Source organism: Salmo salar, chromosome ssa03, assembly GCF_905237065.1.
Source record: "Salmo salar chromosome ssa03, Ssal_v3.1, whole genome shotgun sequence".
NCBI lineage: Eukaryota > Metazoa > Chordata > Actinopteri > Salmoniformes > Salmonidae > Salmo > Salmo salar.
In genome coordinates, this window is record NC_059444.1 from 68,675,000 (window position 1) to 68,694,302 (window position 19,303).

At 41.3% G+C, this 19,303-nt stretch overlaps 1 protein-coding gene across 10 annotated transcripts; it reads right to left on the reverse strand.

Moving 5' to 3' along the window:
• Positions 1-1,239: 1,239 nt before the first annotated feature.
• LOC106601378 (phosphoinositide 3-kinase regulatory subunit 6) lies at positions 1,240-19,214 on the reverse strand. 10 transcript variants are annotated; one of them, XR_006769210.1, is made up of 21 exons: positions 19,013-19,196; positions 15,919-16,007; positions 15,633-15,719; positions 15,382-15,473; positions 15,182-15,250; positions 14,750-14,885; positions 14,521-14,590; positions 14,061-14,238; positions 10,849-10,993; positions 6,851-6,937; positions 6,373-6,736; positions 6,001-6,094; positions 4,848-4,967; positions 4,556-4,666; positions 3,900-4,005; positions 3,714-3,787; positions 3,386-3,476; positions 3,235-3,287; positions 2,832-2,932; positions 2,452-2,679; positions 1,240-1,424 (listed from the first exon to the last, which is right to left on the reverse strand). XR_006769210.1 is itself a non-coding variant. In XM_014193553.2 (20 exons), the coding sequence occupies exons 2-20, from the start codon at positions 15,953-15,955 to the stop codon at positions 2,523-2,525; spliced, it is 2,169 nt and encodes a 722-aa protein (XP_014049028.2). In that variant the 5' UTR covers positions 15,956-16,007; positions 19,013-19,196; the 3' UTR covers positions 1,848-2,522. The 10 variants fall into 10 exon arrangements, 8 of the variants coding, with proteins under 8 accessions (XP_014049028.2, XP_045571137.1, XP_045571135.1 ...); XM_014193553.2 differs by lacking the exon at positions 1,240-1,424 and having other exon boundaries at positions 1,848-2,679; positions 4,556-4,663; XM_045715181.1 differs by lacking the exon at positions 1,240-1,424 and having other exon boundaries at positions 1,849-2,679; positions 15,923-16,007; positions 19,009-19,205.
• Positions 19,215-19,303: the final 89 nt, after the last annotated feature.

The window sequence follows — 19,303 nt, forward strand, 5'->3', positions numbered from 1 at the left end:
CTGTCAAGGCTCCATGGATTGATGAGGAATTGAAAAACTGTATGGTTGAAAGAGATGGGGGGAAAAGGAGTGGCTAATAAATCTGGCTACACATCTGACTGGCTGACTTACTGCAAACTGAGAAATTATGTGACTAAACGCAACAAAAAGGAGAAGAAACTGTATTATGAAGCCAAGATAAATGATATAAAACACTTTGGAGTACTTTAAATGAAATTATGGGCAGAAAGACAAATTCAACTCCATCTTTCATGAAATCAGATAGCTTATTCAGCACAAAACCATTCGATGTTGGCAATTATTTTAATGATTACTTCATTGGCAAAGTGGGCAAACTTAGGCAGGAAATGTCAACAATGAACAGTGAGCCATCATATTCATGCATAAAAAATAATATAAGAAAAGCATTGGAAGTTTGAATTTTGTAAAGTTAGAGTGGGAGAGGTGGAACAATTATTGTTATCGATCTATAATGACAAACCTCCTGGCAATGACAACTTAGATTGAAAGCTACTGAGGATGGTAGCTGACTCTATAGCCACTCCAATCTTTCATATCTTTAATCTGAGCCAAGAGGAAAGTCTTTGTCCTCAAGCCAAGGTAATTCAGCTACCCAAGAGTGTTAAATCGGCCTTTACTGGTTCTAACAGCAGACTTAGAAACTTGGTGTCAGGTCTTAGCAAACTGTTGGGGAAAATATATGTTTGACCAAATACAATGCTATTTCTCTGTAAACAAATTAACAACAGACTTTCAGCATGCTTAGAGAGAAGGGCACTGAACATGTACTGCACTGACACAAATTACAGATGATTGGTTGAAAGAAATTGATAAGAAGATTGTGTGAGCTGTACTGTTATATGTCAGTGCAGCCTTTGATATAATTGACCATAACCTGTTGTTGAAAAAACATGTTATGGCTTTTCAACCTCTGCCATATTGTGGATTCAGAGCTATCTATCTAATAGAACTAAAAGGGGTTTCTTTAATGGAAGCTTCTCTAATGTCAAATATGTAAAGTGTGTTGTACCGCAGGGCAGCTCTCTAGGCTCTCCACTCTTTACTATTTTTACCAATGACCTGCCACTGGCATTAAACAAAGTTGATTCAACCATATACACATCAGAAACCACAGCTACTGAAGTCACTGAAACCCTAAACAAAGAGTTGCAGTCTGTTGAGTGGCCAGTAATAAACTGGTTCTGAACATCTCTAAAACTAAGAGAATTGTATTTGGTACAAATCATTCCCTAAGTTCTAAACCTCAGCTGAATCTGGTAATGAATGGTGTGGCTTTTGAACAAGTTGAGGAGACTAAATTACTTGGAGTTACCTTAGATTGTAAACTGTCACGGTCAAAACATATGGCCAGAACAGAGCGGCACGTCTTCCTCTTCATTGTAGTCAGAGTGTAATGACCGACGCTGGAGACGAGAAGCAGGTACGGGGAGTCAAACATTTAAACAGGAACAGACAGGTAACAGAACAGGAACAGCGTCAGCACACGGGTAAACATAGACAAATGAAAATTAATGCAGAAGCAGGGAACATAGCGGGGAACCAGATAGATATAGGGAAGGTAATGACAGATGTGATTGAGTCCAGGTGAGTCCAATAATCGCTGATGCGCGTGGCGGGGGGGGGGGCGGGGGGGGGGACAGGTGTGTGTAATGATGATGGCAGGAGTGTTCAATGCTGGGGAGCCTGGCGCCCTCGAGCACAAGGGAGGAAGAGCGGGAGCAGGCGTGACACAGAGGGCTGATATAAAAGAGAGACCGACTGCATCACTTCTTTTTATAAGAAACATTAATGTGTTGAAAATCCCAAATTGTTTGCATAGTCAACTTACAGACACACGTACCCCACCAGACATGCCACCAGGGGTCTTTTCACAGTCCCCAAATCCAGAACAAATTTAAGAAAGCGTAAAGTATTATATAGAGCCCTTATCTTATATTGCTCAAATGAACAGCAAACCTGGTTTTAAAAAAACAGATAAAGCAACCCCTCACGGCACAATGCCTCTCTAGATAGTTTGGCCTAGATAGTTTGGCCTAGATAGTTTGGCCTAGATAGTTTGGCCTAGATAGTTTGCATGTATGTATTGGTATATAGGCTACGTGTGTGTTCAAAACATAATAATTTGATGTAGTTCTGTGTTGGAGCTGTTCTTGTCTATTAATGTTCTGTATTATGTCATGTTTCATGTTTTGTGTGGAACCCAGGAAAAGCAGCTGCTGCTTTCTCAACAGCTAATGGGGATCATAATAAAATAAAAATAAAATAATCTCTTTTTCATAAAACATATGTTAGAATTTTAAAACTAGATTTCATTGGGAAGGCAGATAGAACACTTTGTTATCAAAATAAATCCGTTTTTGCATGTGAAAACACAGAATCTTACTCATTACTCCACGTGCTTAACCAACATCACTTTTGTTTTTAGCTTACTTCGCCATTGGCCAGAGCGGGGCACCTGGCTCACGCCCGGGATGGAGCCCGGGCTAAATAATCAAATCCCTTCAGTGGTTGATGCCAGTGAAGGTGTTGATTGGCAGAGGCAGGATCTTGCACATGTATTTGCTCAGCCCCGCCTCCCTCTCCTCTCCCACACTGAACTTGGACTTGGAACTTGTCTGGAGACAATACCCTGGATCCAAACATGGAGAGATCTCAATGCTGTAAAAGAGTGTTAGTTACTTAGTTATTGCAGTTTGAGCCCAGGGAAATTCTCTGTAAAAGACAACCAAATAACTACTGTATAGTATTCATCAATAGTAGAGATGGTAGAGCATCATGGCATTCTATTGCTGATGAGTGTGATCTCTGACCTTTGGACATGTGTGTATTTCCTGCGACAGTCTTTGTCCAGACAGACAGTGAAGGTCTTATCTTCCAGGATTCTGATTTTAATGTTTTGGGTTCTGATCTCCTGTCAACATAGCATGGTAAAATTAAATATCCTGATAGGTTAGGAGCAAAAATAATTGTGAGATGTGACTCCAAACTGCAGTACCGTATGCCTACCCTCTTTGCATTTATGGGCTCAACTCAAACCTCTACCATTATATATAATTGCCTTAATCAATAATCTACTTTGAAGGTGATACATGAGGATAAGATCAAGAAACCACATCTGGCAGTGTGTTGCCTGACTGACAGTTTTAGTACTTTTTAATATGGTGTTACTGGGGTCTCAATGATTTATTATCACACATTCAGAAATATCCTTACCGTGCAGCATCTTGGATTTGTACTGTCAAAATTGACAGTGAGGAAATCAAGACCTAGGGAAAGTAGGGATGACAAATTGTTGATTTGAGGTAATGAAACCAAGTTGCCATTGAGAACAGCTAGGTAGTTACTATATGTTTCAAATGCAAACCTTCTGTTTCATTGGGTGATATTGCACTGATGCCCACTCCACATGTCATGACTGACATTCCCTGGACAACCTCTTGTTTGCTCAAGGAGACCTGCAGAAAGCATTTGAGACACATACACATTTGGTACTGTAGTTAAGACATTATGCCATACGGATTTAAAGGATATCTAGATATTTCCATAGTTGTTACTTTTCATTTAAACGTGTACTAATTGTTCCTAAATTATTACAATGATACTGTACTACACTAACCAAGCATGAACACATTCACTAACCACTAATCAAATACTCTATAAAACAAATAGGGAAGAAAGCCTTCAGAAAGTACCTTACTGTAATTCACAGAAACCACCGCTCCACAGGTTCCATGTGTCTTCCTGGTTCGTCGCCTACTAGATCTCTCTGCAGAGAGACATTATGCAATCACCAACAGAAGCAGTAACAGGACGATCTAGTTTCTGTCTCTGTCCTGACAACACGGTTCATGCTGCATTCACAGTTGTGACAACAGTACCTTGTCTCAGATTTTCTTTGATTGTTTTAGACTCCGGGAACTCAGCATCCAGGTGGGACACAAACACCTCATCCACAGGGCTGCCAGTCTGGCCAGAGACACAGATCTGAAAACACAACAGGGCAACAAGAACAAGCTCAAATTAGGGAGAATTTTTTTAAATTTTTTATGATAACAAGTGGTTAAATTGAGCCGGAGCTACGCGAAGCAGGGCTCTTGGACCATGGGTCAAAGGGAAAGCCAAGCTCCAGCAATCTACGGGTCCAAAGAAGAAAGAAGGATAAAACGTATGATAAAAGTATGATAAACCAAAGTTAAGATTAAGGCTTGGGTACCCTAGGATGACAGCAACCATAAACCTAGCTTCATGTCCACATCCTTGTTAAACCCTAACCCTCAACCACAACCCTAACCCTAGATTCATGTCTACATCCTAACTTCAACTCCAACACTAACACCCCCCCCCCCCCATAGGGCTTTCCAACCTACAAATTCCCAATTTAACCCCATGATGATAACCGTAATCATTATGCTATACTGGGCTATGAACTCTGTATGAACTATTCATGGGCTGCCATATGTTGGTGTTACATCCTGCTGATAACACACATGCACACACGTGACTATGACATGTGGATGTATCTCAGGGAGCTGACCTTGACGGAGTAGAGTGTGAAGTGGACAGGCTGTAGGCCACAGCGAAGGTAGTAGGAAAGGACATCCACAAGGAAGTGGTTGGGTTCTGATGACCTGCTGTGACTGGACTGCTGCAATGGCACATAGTAGACACAGCATTAGGTCTCACTGTGACATGACTGGATGTCTATTTCTGTCTTAATAAACCCTTTCTATTTAGGTATCCTTCAACTCATTTGATGGATATTTTTGGACAATCATGATCAGGATTAGATTACTTTATAAAACAATGCATGTATTAGTACTCATTACCGTTCCTGCCAGCTTTGGAATCATGGCTCCCAAACTGTTGATGTTGCTTTCGTACCAGGGATCGACCCTTCCTAAGAACGAGGCTAGAGACAACCTGTCTCCAACTTGTGATGTGCTTTCCTGAAAAAGAGAAAAGTCTGGTTCCATAGCCTATAAAATCATACCGGTTACTGTACATGTGCAGCATGAGATGGATGTTTATTTTACATTATTGGTATTATTGTTGTTTTCCCTCAGGAAACTAAAAAGATTTGGCATGGGTCCTTAGAACCTCAAAAGGTTCTACAGCTGTAACATCGAGAGCATCCTGACTGGTTGCATCACTGCCTGGTACGGCAATTGCTCGGCCTCTGACCGCAAGGCACCACAGAGGGTAGTGTGTACGGCCCAGTACATCACTGGGGCTAAACTGCCTGCCATCCAGGACCTTTACACCAGGCGGTGTCAGAGGAAGGCCCTAAAAATTGTCAAAGACCCCAGCCACCCCAGTCATAGACTGTTCTCTCTACTACCGCATGGCAAGCGGTACTGGAGTGCCAAGTCTAGGACAAAAAGGCTTCTCAACAGTTTTTACCCTAAAGCCATAAGACTCCTGAACAGGTAATCAAATGGCTACCCGGACTATTTGCACTGTGTGCCCCCCCCCAACCCCACACCCAACCCCTCTTTTACGCTGATGCTACTTGCTGTTGATCATATATGCATAATCACTTTAACTATACATTTATGTACATACTACCTCAATTGGGCCGACCAACCAGTGCTCCCGCACGTTGGCTAACCGGGTTATCTGCATTGTGTCCCGCCACCCGCCAACCCCTCTTTTACGCTACTGCTACTCTCTGTTCATCATATATGCATAGTCACTTTAACCATATCTACATGTACATACTACCTCAATCAGCCTGACTAACCGGTGTCTGTATGTAGCCTCGCTACTTTTATAGCCTCACTACTGTATATAGCCTGTCTTTTTACTGTTGTTTTATATCTTTACTTAACTATTGTTCACCTAATACCTTTTTTGCACAATTGGTTAGAGCCTGTAAGTAAGCATTTCACTGTAAGGTCTACGCCTGTTGTATTTGGCGCACGTGACAAATAAACTTTGATTTGATTTGATCATTGGATTTTGGACTGGATTATTGCTCACAGGTGAATTGACGATAGGCTCATCAGTGACAGGGATGTAGTATATCTGTAGGTTCACTCTCTTGGTCAAGATGAGATGTTTTGCCTCCCTTTTTCTGCACACAAAAGTAATGCACATTGTAAAATAGTTCACACACATTTCTAAATGACAGAATTACAGTGTAATTACAGTGTACAGTAGTCCTCTGTATCTCAGTTGGTAGAGCATGGTGTTTGTAACGCCAGGATAGTGGGTTCAACTTCCAGCACTACCCATACATAAAATGTATGCACGCATGACTGTAAGTCACTTTGGATAAAAACAGAATTTCACATGTATGAGGATGAGACTAGGTATTAAGGGACATTAAGGAACAGTAGAAGTACATCCTACCGGATGGAGTGATACACCTTGGCCAGTCTCCCCAGCACCCTGTCGTCTCCCATCATCACTATGCGTGCGGTATGGTTCCCCTCCTTTTTAGGGAGAGGGGTGCTACTGGTGGGCCCCTTGATGTTTTCCTGTACCAGAGCCATTTTGTCTTCTGGCTTCATTCTCCCTCTGAAACACGGTGACCGTGACCGAGTGAATGGATTCCTCTGTTCCCGCTCCTCCATGTCAGACAGGTCCTTCTCTATTCCACTATCAACAGACAGGAGGGAAACCCTCTTAGAAACATCCTCCTCTTCCTCCTCCTGGTACATAGAGTTCCGCTCAGAGGTGGAAACGTTTAGGGTGAAGTTCACCAGCTCATTCCCTATAGAAAAATATGAAAGATTCAAGATTGCCACACTATCTATTAGTCTGATTTGACAGAATTTTCAAGTCTTTATAAAACCCTAGAAACTAAGGTTCTCTGATGTTGACTCACACAGCTCCTCTTCGTTTGTCCACAGGTGGAAGTGGATCTCTGGAGAGGGCAATGGAGTGTTAGAAAGAGAGCCACGGGCCTTTGGGTCTGAACAGAGAGAGAGTGAACATAACACATTAAACAGTGAATATCTTGTTTATCACAGTCAGCAAATCTCTTTCATTATTCTCTTTTAGCCTTTGGTGGTATACCATATACACCATATGCCGGGGTATTTAGAAATGGCCACGGGATGATTTTTCAATACCGTCAATACTGTTGAAATAATTTCTTTGAAGTTTTTCAATACATTTTAATATTTGTAGCTACTCTTTAAATAAATACCTGCAGTAAACTTGTGCAATAGCTTAGGAGATAAAGCAGACCGCGTTCTTCATTTCACCTGTCACACTATTTTACATTATGAAGCTTACTGTAGTTCCCCAGAACAGTTAAGCCAGTCACGTGGTTGTTTGTAAATAGCACAAAGGGTGAAAGAGGGAGCAGGTGAGTCCATCTGTGTATTGACAAGGGTATTATATTTCACTTTGAAAGGCAACAGTGTTTTTGCTTCAAAAGAGTGAGCAGGGGCGTGCAACTATAGTTTTCCTTCACAGAAAATACATTAGTGTAAGAAAATAGGTGCATTTTTATCAAATGACAATGGAAGTGCAACACCATTTGGCTGGCAGCCACACAACTAAATGAGCTTAATATGAAAAAGCAAGGTCTTTTAAAACATATTTCTAATGTTTATCATAGAAAGAATGTAGCCAGCTACATTTCCTAATGTTTTGCTTAAAGTTAATCTAGCATTTTACCTGAGAAAAGTAGGCTAAAATGAAAAGTACCAGAGAAAGGTAGCTACACATTAGGCTGTCTGCTGATAGAATGCCCTTTTGTGAATTCTCATCCGAGTGGAGAAGTGCAACTGAAGCACAAAATTAGTCTGATGCCAGGCAGAAATGACATTAAGAAACATTTTAGATCTGCGTTTATGTCACGAGAATTTTTATCCCAATGTTCTAACTGAACTATTTTATAGTTTTGACCAATTCCCCCGAGGTTGTAAATCTCGGGTTAATGAAGAATTAGACAAAGTCTCAGATTCTGCAATAGGTTAGTTCTTTATTCAGAGAGCTCTGAAGTCAAAAATGAGAACGAAGTATTTTTATAACACACACACACACACACACACACACACACACACACACACACACACACACACACACACACACACACACACACACACACACACACACACACACACACAACTGAATTCTTATCAATAGAAACTTCACCTTTCTTTTAGGCAGGATGTATTTTTCCTACAGTTCACATTCCTAGTTTATCACTTTTCTACCAGCCTGGCAATTTCGAGCCGTTACTCTCCTCCCTAGATTAGAGGGGCCTTTGAAAGGGCCTCTTTCTTGTTGTCAGTTTTCAGAGTTATAACTAGGTCATCTGTAGTTCAGTTGTCCTTTGTTGTCTCAACTATACATTTCTCACCTTGCTACATAGTAACACAATGTTTTTGTCTTAACTTGTCTTACACACACATTATTGGATTATAGTTTTATAATTCTAATACATTTCACACAGTTATACAGTTTCAGAGTGGAACACTTTAGCCATTATCTTAAAATATACATTATTATTCTATCAGTTTATAAAACGCATCAAGGTATTTCTTATGCGTTTTGTCTTTTCTTTGTGAAAATGTAGAATTCCTTGTTAACACGACCCCTAAGTTTAACTTGCTAGTTATCTAAGTATATCCTAGTGGTTAGGCAGGGTAGCCTAGTGGTTAGAGTGTTGGGCTAGTAACCAAAAGGTTGCAAGTTCAACTCCCCAAGCTGACAAGGTACAACTCTGTTGTTCTGCCCCTGAACAAGGCAGTTGTTCCTAGGCCATCATTGAAAATAAGAATTTGTTCTTAACTGACTTGCCTAGTTAAATAAAAGTAAGTGGCTGAAATAATTAGGTAACATATGGTGTTAGCTTTCTGCTGTGTTTGAGAGACCTGTACAGCTGCCAATGCTATCTTGATTTCCTTGTGTTTTTTCTCCTCTACGTTCTTGGCTGTCTACTACTCTGTCCCTCTTCTCCGAGCAGAGCAGGCAGGCCCATTGCCCTAGCAACTCCAGACTCCACACAGACACAGTGTGTACACATGCTGCTCCAAAGCCAGTACTGTTCTTCCTTCAAACAAGCATGCATCAAAACTTTGTTCATTTGCACAATGTCTCTCATTCACTTTCACTTGTAAAATGTCCAAACTCATGAAAAGGACATTCGGTAGCTGCTACCTATATACAGTACTAGTCAAAAGTTTGGACACACCTACTCATTCAACGAGTTTTCTTTATTTTTTACTATCGTCTACATTGTAGAATAAAGGTGAAGACATCAAAACTATGAAATAACACATATGGAATCATGTAGTAACCAAAGAAGTGTTAAACAAATCGGTATACATTTTATATTTGAGATTCTTTGAAGTAGCTATGCTAAGCACTTGTTGGCTGCTTTTCCTTCGCTATGCGGTTTCAACTCATCCCAAACCATTTCAATTGGGATGAGGTTGGGTGATTGTGGAGGCCAGGTCATCTGACGCAGCACTCCATCATGCTCCTTCTTGGTCAAATAGGCCTTACACAGCTTGGAGGTGAGTTGGGTCATTGTCCTGTTGAAAAACAAATGAAAGTCCCACTAAGTGCAAACCAGATGGGATGGCGTATTGCTGCAGAATGCTGTGGTAGCCATGCTGGTTAAGTGTACCTTGAATTCTAAATAAATCATTGACAGTGTCACCAGCAAAGCACCCCCACACCATCACACCTCCTCCTCCATGCTTCACGATGTTAACCACACATGCAAAGATCATCCGTTCACCTACTCTGCGTCTCACTAAGACACGGCGGTTCGAACCAAAACTCTCAAATTTGGACTAATCAGACCAAAGGACAGATTTCCACCGGTCTAATGTCCATTGCTTGTGTTTCTTGGCCCAAGCAAGTACCTTCTTCTTATTGGTGTCCTTTAGTAGTGGTTTCTTTGCAGGTATTTGACCATGAAGGTCTGATCCACGCAGTCTCCTCTGAACAGTTGATGTTGAGATGTGTCTGTTACTTTAACTCTGTGAATCATTTATTTGGGTTTATCCTCCACAGCAGAGGTAACTCTGGGTCTTCCTTTCCCGAGGCGGTCCTCATGAGAGCCAGTTTCATCATAGCGCTTGATGGGTTTTGCAACTGCACTTGAAGAAACTTTCAAAGTTCTTGACATTTTCTGGATTGACTGACCTTCATGTCTTAAAGTAATGATGGACTGTTGTTTCTCTTTGCTTATTTGAGCTGTTCTTGCCCTATTTGGTCTTTTACCAAATAGGGCTATCTTCTCTATACCAACCCTACCTTGCCATAACACAACTTATTGGCTCAAACGCACTAAGGAAAGAAAGTCCACAAATGAACTTTTAACAAGGCACACCTGTTAATTGAAATGCATTCCAGGTGACTACCTCATGAAGCTGGTTGAGAGAATGCCAAAAGTGTGCAAAGCTGTCATCAAGGCAAAGGGTGGCTACGTTGAAGAATCTCAAATTTAAAATATATTTAGATTTGTTTAACACTTTTTTAACACATGATTCCATATGTGTTATTTCATAGTTCTGATGTCTTCACTATTATTCTACAATGTAGAAAATAGTCAAAATAAAGAAAAACCCTGCAATAAGTAGGTGTCCAAACTTTTGACTGGTACTGTATGTGTAACTTCATGAGCTGGATTGCCTGTCTTTGCAATTAGTTTATTTTCGTTTGCGCTTGTTAGCATATTTAGCTAGCAGCCTTCATGGAAATTTGCTATGACTTGTGCTAATTTACTTAGCATTATGGTAATAGATGCCCAATGGGTTTTCTGGTGCCCCCTTGTGCACTAAACCTGTAATACTGTAAGGACGGAATGCCAATAGGAAAATCTGGATACCGCCCAACCCTATCCTCCTTTACACACACCTTGGTTAGCAGAGGTCAGGATGTCACTGTAGATGTGCTGTAGCCTGGTTTGGTACTGGTCGCGGCCGGCCTCGCCGTTCTCTATACTCTGCTCTACAGCTAACACCACCTCCTGGAAGTACTGCTCCACATCTTCTCCTAGATCCTGCGGCACACACACACATGCACGCCCGCACACACGCAGGCACACACGTGATTTCATTATTCATCTGATGCACACAATTATTTTTATTTTTTAATTTTATTTCACCTTTATTTAACCAGGTAGGCAAGTTGAGAACAAGTTCTCATTTACAATTGCGACCTGGCCAAGATAAAGCAAAGCAGTTCGACAACATACAACAACACAGAGTTACACATGGAGTAAAACAAACATATAGTCAATAATACAGTAGAAAAATAAGTCTATATACAATGTGAGCAAATGAGGTGAGATAAGGGAGGTAAAGGCAAAAAAGGCCATGGTGGCAAAGTAAATACAATATAGCAAGTAAAACACTGGAATGGTAGATTTGTAGTAGAAGAAAGTGCAAAGTAGAAATATAAATAATGGGGTGCAAAGGAGCAAAATAAATAAATGAATAAATACAGTAGGGGAAGAGGTAGTTGTTTGGGCTAAATTATAGATGGGCTATGTACAGGTGCAGTGATCTGTGAGCTGCTCTGACAGCTGGTGTTCAAAGCTAGTGAGGGAGATAAGTGTTTCCAGTTTCAGAGATTTTTGTAGTTCGTTCCAGTCATTGGCAGCAGAGAACTGGAAGGAGAGACGGCCAAAGGAGAAATTGGCTTTGGGGGTGACCAGAGAGATATACCTGCTGGAGCGCGTGCTACAGCTGGGTGCTGCTATGGTGACCAGTGAGCGGAGATAAGGGGGGACTTTACCTAGCAGGGTCTTGTAGATGACCTGGAGCCAGTGGGTTTGGCGATGATTATGAAGCAAGGGCCAGCCAACGAGAGCGTACAGGTCGCAGTGGTGGGTAGTATATGGGGCTTTGGTGACAAAACGGATGGCACTGTGATAGACTGCATCCAGTTTGTTGAGTAGGGTATTGGAGGCTATTTTGTAAATGACATCGCTGAAGTCGAGGATCGGTAGGATGGTCAGTTTTACGAGGGTATGTTTGGCAGCATGAGTGAAGGATGCTTTGTTGCGAAATAGGAAGCCAATTTTAGATTTAACTTTGGATTGGAGATGTTTGATGTGAGTCTGGAAGGAGAGTTTACAGTCTAACTAGACACCTAGGTATTTGTAGTTGTCCACATATTCTAAGACAAAACCGTCCAGAGTAGTGATGCTGGACAGGCGGGCAGGTGCAGGCAGCGATCGGTTGAAGAGCATGCATTTCGTTTTACTTGTATTTAGGAGCAGTTGGAGGCCACGGAAGGAGAGTTGTATGGCATTGAAGCTCGTCTGGAGGGTTGTTAATCTCTAGGGTCGGCGGGACGAAATCGTCCCACCTACGTAACAGCCAGTGGAATCCTGTGGCGCGTTATTCAAATACCTTAGAAATGCTATTACTTCAATTTCTCAAACATATGACTATTTTACACCATTTTAAAGACAAGACTCTCGTTAATCTAACCACACTGTCCGATTTCAAAAAGGCTTTACAACCAAAGCAAAACATTAGATTATGTCAGCAGAGTACCCAGCCAGAAATAATCAGCCACCCATTTTTCAAGCTAGCATATAATGTCACATAAACCCAAACCACAGCTAAATGCAGCACTAACCTTTGATGATCTTCATCAGATGACAACCCTAGGACATTATGTTATACAATACATGCATGTTTTGTTCAATCAAGTTCATATTTATATCAAAAACCAGCTTTTTACATTAGCATGTGACGTTCAGAACTAGCATACCCCCCGCAAACTTCCGGTGAATTTACTAAACATTTACTAAATTACTCACGATAAACGTTCACAAAAAGCATAACAATTATTTTAAGAATTATAGATACAGAACTCCTCTATGCACTCGATATGTCCGATTTTAAAATAGCTTTTCGGTGAAAGCACATTTTGCAATATTCTGAGTAGATAGCCCGGCATCACAGGGCTAGCTATTTAGACACCCAGCAAGTTTAGCACTCACCAAAGTCAGATTTACTATAAGAAAAATGTTATTACCTTTGGTGTTCTTCGTCAGAATGCACTCCCAGGACTTCTACTTCAATAACAAATGTTGGTTTGGTCCCAAATAATCCATAGTTATATCCAAATAGCGGCGTTTTGTTCGTGCGTTCAAGACACTATCCGAAAGGGTAAATAAGGGTTACGCCCACGATGCATTTCGTGACAAAAAAATTCTAAATATTCCATTACCGTACTTCGAAGCATGTCAACCGCTGTTTAAAATCAATTTTTATGCCATTTTTCTCGTAAAAAAGCGATAATATTCCGACCGGGAATCTGTGTTTAGGTTCAAAGACGATAGAAAATAGATGGGGTCGACTCTTGCACGCGCCTAAGCCCATTGTCCTCTGATAGAGCACTTGCCAAAAGCGCTAATGTGTTTCAGCCTGGGGCTGGAATTACATCATTCAGCTTTTTCCCGCCTTCTGAGAGCCTATGGGAGCCGTAGGAAGTGTCACGTTACAGCAAAGATCCTCAGTCTTCAATAAACAGAGTCAAGAAGCTCAAGGAATGGTCAGACAGGCCACTTCCTGTAAGGAATCTTCTCAGGTTTTTGCCTGCCATATGAGTTCTGTTATACTCACAGACACCATTCAAACAGTTTTAGAAACTTTAGGGTGTTTTCTATCCAAAGCCAATAATTATATGCATATTCTAGTTACTGGGCAGGAGTAGTAACCAGATTAAATCGGGTACGTTTTTTATCCGGCCGTGCAAATACTGCCCCCTATCCCCAACAGGTTAACACAGTGTCCAAAGAAGTGCCAGAAGTATACAGAATGGTGTCGTCTGCGTAGAGGTGGATCAGAGACTCACCAGCAGCAAGAGCGACATCATTGATGTATACAGAGAAAATAGTTGGCCCAAGAATTGAACCCTGTGGCACCCCCATAGAGACTGCCAGAGGTCCGGACAACAGGCCCTCCGATTTGACACACTGAACTCTATCAGAGAAGTAGTTGGTGAACCAGGCGAGGCAATCATTTGAGAAACCAAGGTATGTAATACCAAGATATGAAATCAATTAATCCAAACGTCTCATATCATCACAGCCCATTGACCTCCCTCACCTCCAGAGCTTGAGTCAGTATGGGACCATGACAGGCCTTCACCAGTCCAGCCTGCAGAGTGTGCAGTAGCACCCGTCTTGCCAGAGTGTCACTTTGGGGGCTGGCCAGCACCAGGTCTGCCCTCACTGCCTGCCACAGGGGCCCTGAGAACACAGCCGGGTCTGCAAACACAAATACCCTGCAGAGGACATAGTCAGAGGGGCAGCCAGTCAGCACAGATATTGTGGATACAGCACAACCTCAGAGTAGCTGACGGGAAAGTCCTCATTTAAAAGCATCCGTTTGTGAAAGGGAAGGTAACACCACAGCTCACACATAGCAAACAAACCCCCACCCTCACCTTATGAGAAATTACCATGACTAAATTAGTCAGCTGTTGCTAGTGACTACAAACTGACTTCAGTGGGAAGTGTAAAATATCTTCTGATGGCATATGTGTTTGTGGGTGTTTTAAACTCACTTTTCCTGCTGGGGAAAATGTTTGTTCCTTAGGCTCTGCTCAGCAATTACCCTTCTCTGATACAAAGCTCCTGTGGAGGAAGTTATTGTAGGGGAGGGAGCTTTAGCAGAACAAAGGGAGTAAGGTAAATAAATGTTTGGAGAACTGTATACTGTATTCATATGATTAAAATGTGCTTGTGCTACAGTACATGCCACTGTGTAAAGTGTAAAGTGCTAGTGATGAGTACCTGGTGTGATCTGCTCCATCTTTATGCTTCTCATGTATCTCAGTGCGATAGTACAGTAGGGCTCTGGAAGTGTTAGGAGCCTTTTGAAGCACTCATACACTCTCTGAAACAGGTTACATGGAATGTGGCCAGACTGCTGCCGATACACCGGAATAAAAAGAGCAGCCATCACAATCAGATACATACATCAGAGCTGATTGGCAAGTAAAAACAAACACAAACACAAAACAATCACATAGCTTGAATAGGGCATCCCAAAATAGAACAAACAAGGAACAATATAGTTATTCTAAGCAGGATAAAGATAACCAGGAAATCAACACAAGAAATAGGATACGTGGAAATAACACTATAAACAAGACGTCAGTAATACAGGACAGCTACTGTCTGATCAAGGTTATTTCAGATGAAGGTAAGGTAAATGAATCTGACCTGAATAATAACATAGTTGAGAGTGTGAAGCAATGGAATGACATGCATCTTATAGTCAAGCCTCTCCACCTGAATCAACAAATGAAGGAAGCTTTCATCATCAAACTGTCAATTAAAATGGCCAATTACACTTCTGAAGACAAAGGGCATGCCATGTGTCATTCTGCAAGAACAGAATACTCTAGTAGTGTCGGACCAACCTTCTCTAGCTCTTTGACCAGAACCCTGACCAGTGAGACACTGTTAGATGGATGGGTCTCCATCTTCTTATGAAGAGTCCACCTCAGCATACCTTCAGGAAGTCATACAAGGCTGCTGAATTGACCACATAATGTCCTCAAGTCTATTAAATTGTGTAATACTATTAATATTCTACAATAGATCATAATGCCACATAATGATGAATGTGATAATCGTTGACTTTTTATTGTTGTATGCACTGATAATGTACCTTTGTTGCATGAGGAGGCAGCCTGTCTGAGGATGGCCTGGATACTGTTGTACATACTGGCCTCCACTGCTGACGACATACTGGCAGCTACAATAATAGAGTTATAAACATCAAATGTCATATTTTGACAAGATAGCAGCTCTGTTTAAAAACACAGTGGTCCTATGTGTGGGGATGCTAGACGTCAGTCTACCCAAGTAATTAAAAGGGACAAACAACAGTAAAGAGTACATATAAATCATTTAAATACTGTATGAGTTCAAAGACTGAGTAAGTGAACGTTTACCTACTGGAGGGTTCCATGGGGTTGTTTCCTTATTCATCCCAAGAGAATTTGGAGGTCAAACATCACATTTTAGCATCATGGGCTCCCACCTAAATAAAGGAGCAGGGCTTGACACCACATGTACTGTATATAGTGGATTTACAGTGCTTTCGGAAAGTATTCAGACCCCTTCCTTGACTTTTTCCACATGTTGTTATGTTACAGCTGTCACGTCCTGACCAGTAAAAGGGGTTGTTTGTTATTGTAGTTTGGTCAGGGCGTGGCAGGGGGTGTTTGTTTAGTGTGTTTCGTTTTTTGGGGGGTAATGTTCTATGTTAGTCTATTTCTATGTCTGTGTCTAGTATTCTATTTCTATGCTTAGTTTATTGGGTTGACCTTCAATTGGAGGCAGCTGTTCCTCGTTGCCTCTAATTGAAGTCCTATTTATTAGGAGAGTTTTTTCATTGCGATTTGTGGGTAGTTGTTCCATGTAGCTGTGTGCCTTACAGAACTGTTTTTTGTCGTTGTTTTTGATTAAGTGTTTATTTTGATTTTCTTCCTAATAAAGAAGATGAGTATTCACATTCCTGCTGCATTTTGGTCCCATCCTTACGACGAACGTGACAACAGCCTTATTCTAAAATTGATTACATTATTTTTTTCCCCTCAATCCACACACAGTAGCCCATAATGACATAGCGTATTTATTAAAAATATAAAACCTTATTTACATAAGTATTCAGACCCTTTACTATAAGACTCAAAATTGAGCTCAGGTCCTGTTTCCTGTTTCCATTGATCATCCTTGAGATGTTTCTACAACTTGATTGGAGTCAACCTGTGGTAAATCAACATACCTGTCTTTATAAGGTCCCACAGTTGACAGTGCATGTCAGAGCAAAAACCAAGCCATGAGGTCGAAGGAATTGTCCGTAGAGCTCAGAGACAGGATTGTCTCGAGACACAGATCTGGGGAAGGGTACCAAAACATTTCTGCAGCATTGAAGGTCCCTAAGAACACAGTGGCCTCCATCATTCTTAAATGGAAGAAGTTTGGAACCACCAAGAAGCTTCCTAGAGCTGACCACCCGGCCGAACTGAGTAATCGGGGGAGAAGGGCCTTGGTCAGGGAGGTGACTCTGACAGAGTTCCAGAGTTCCTCTGTGGAGATGGGAGAACCTTTCAGAAAGACAATCATCTCTGCAACACTCCACTAATCAGGCCTTTATGGTAGTGTCGCCAGACAGAAGTTACTCCTCAATAAAAGGCACATGACAGCCCACTTGGAGTTTGCCAAAAGGCACCTAAAGACTATGGTCTGGTGAAACCAAGATTGAACTCTTTGGCCTGAATGCGAAGCGTCACGTCTGGAGGATACCTAGCACCATCCCAATGGTGAAGTATGGTGATGGCAGCATCATGCTGTGAGGATGTTTTTCAGAGGCAGTGACTGGGAGACTAGTCAGGATCGAGGGAAAGATTAACGGAGCAAAGTACAGAGAGATCCTTGACAAAAATATGCTTCAGAGCGCTCAGGACCTCAGACTGGGGTGAAGGTTCACCTTCCAACAGGACAACGACCCTAAGCACATAGCTAAGACAACGCAGGAGTGGCTTCGGGACAAGTCTCTGAATGTCTTTGAGTGGCCCAGCCAGAGCCCGGACTTGAATTCGATTGAACATCTCTAGAAAGACCTGAAAATAGCTGTGCAGCGACGCTCCCCATCCAACCTGACAGAGCTTGAGAGGATCTGCAGAGAAGAATGGGAGAAACTCCCCAAATACAGGTGTGCCAAGCTTGTAGCGTCACACCCAAGAAGACATGATGCTGTAATCGCTGCCAAAGGTGCTTCAACAAATCACTGAGTAAAGGGTCTTATTTTTTGCAAACATTTTTAAAAACCTATTTTGCTTTGTCATTCTGGGATATTGTGTGTAGACTGATGAGGGAATAATCATCTATTTAATCCATTTTAGAATAAGGCTGTAATGTAACAAAATGTGGAAAAAGTCAAGGGGTCTGAATATTTTCCAAATGCACTCTAAGACAACCAAGGAACGGAAGGTGGGAGGACTTCTCCGCAACTCATAAAAACATGAAGACTTTCTGATCATTCACTTGATAAGAGACACCTAACCTATCAGACACCAATGTTTATACATACAGAGAAACTTCGTGAGAAATTATTTTGACAAATTATAATTGATGAATTTATGTAATTTACAAACGTACATGAAACCCTATTACATTCATACAAACTCAAACGGTCTAATGCGGCTGTTCCGCATCAACACATAGCGTACAGTACAGTAAGCCTTCTCAGATCACACTTCGAGGCCAGAATTAACCTGTTTCCTGTCTACAGAAATGTGTGGGTGTAGAGAGCATGACGACTAGTTATAAACAGAGAAGTACTCTCTGACAAACTGAAAGGCAGAAAGCATCATAATGAAAAGATGTATTAACTACACAAATCAGAATGATTTCTGGATGAATGCGAGACTTCCTCTTCTGCTATGGAAAAGATTTTCAGAACTATTGAGTTCTCTATGCAATTGACACAATGCACATGTGAATACTGAACGCATGACAAATTACAATCAGTCAGTCCTCCTTCCACCAAATTCCAGATACAAATTTAGGGTCATTGCGCTAGTAATACTTCCTACTTTCAAAGTTGACTTCATGTTCCTTTCTTTCAATCAATCAAATCAATCCTAGTCTAATTGTATATAACATTTTTGTAATTTGTCACTGAAGTGAACTTTAATAGTGCAAGCCTGAGGTGAAAAACTCCTTAGGGAACCCAGCTGACTGGCTCAGCATAAGCCTACATGTAAACTATTGCTGACCTAGGCTATTTATAAAAAACTTGTCATAAGCAACAGTGAAATTGATATCAATGTGCAGTGATCTATGACCGAGATCATTAAAAGTAACATATATGTATTAGAGTTCTAGATGTAAAAACAGCAAACTCTACATTGCAGCAATCACTATTACAACACTATCGCAAATGTCTGCTTTACAGGTGGTACAAATACACTTTACTATTACAGTATAGCCTATAATACAATTAATTATACAGTAGTCATCCTACAGAGATTCACCTGCCTTGTATTTTGCCACTGTACGCTGACACTGGATGTGGACGAATTGACTGATGAACAGCTGCAGCTACAAGGTACACCGTTGTTTTTGTAGATGGAAATTTGGTAAAAAAGACAATTCATTACCCACATTCTATCATGTAGCCTCTAGGTACGTGGGTCGCGCATCAGCCCTCCTGGCTAATCTAGTAGGCTACAGAAAATAAAACAGTATATTTGGCCACACCTTCTTTGTAATATGTAGGCAGGCTGACGCGCGACCCAATGTTCACTTCCTTTATGTTATTGCTTAGCT

Excerpts from the sequence above, each read along its gene's own strand:
- LOC106601378 (XM_014193552.2), bottom strand. The coding sequence starts at position 15,955 with ATGAATAAGGAAACAACCCCATGGAACCCTCCAGTAG. Across the intron at positions 10,994-14,060 it reads TACTGACTCAAGCTCTGGAG|GATCTAGGAGAAGATGTGGA; the intron begins GTGAGGGAGGTC and ends TGTGTGCCGCAG. Across the intron at positions 6,095-6,372 it reads AAGGTGTATCACTCCATCCG|AAAAAGGGAGGCAAAACATC; the intron begins GTAGGATGTACT and ends TTTTGTGTGCAG.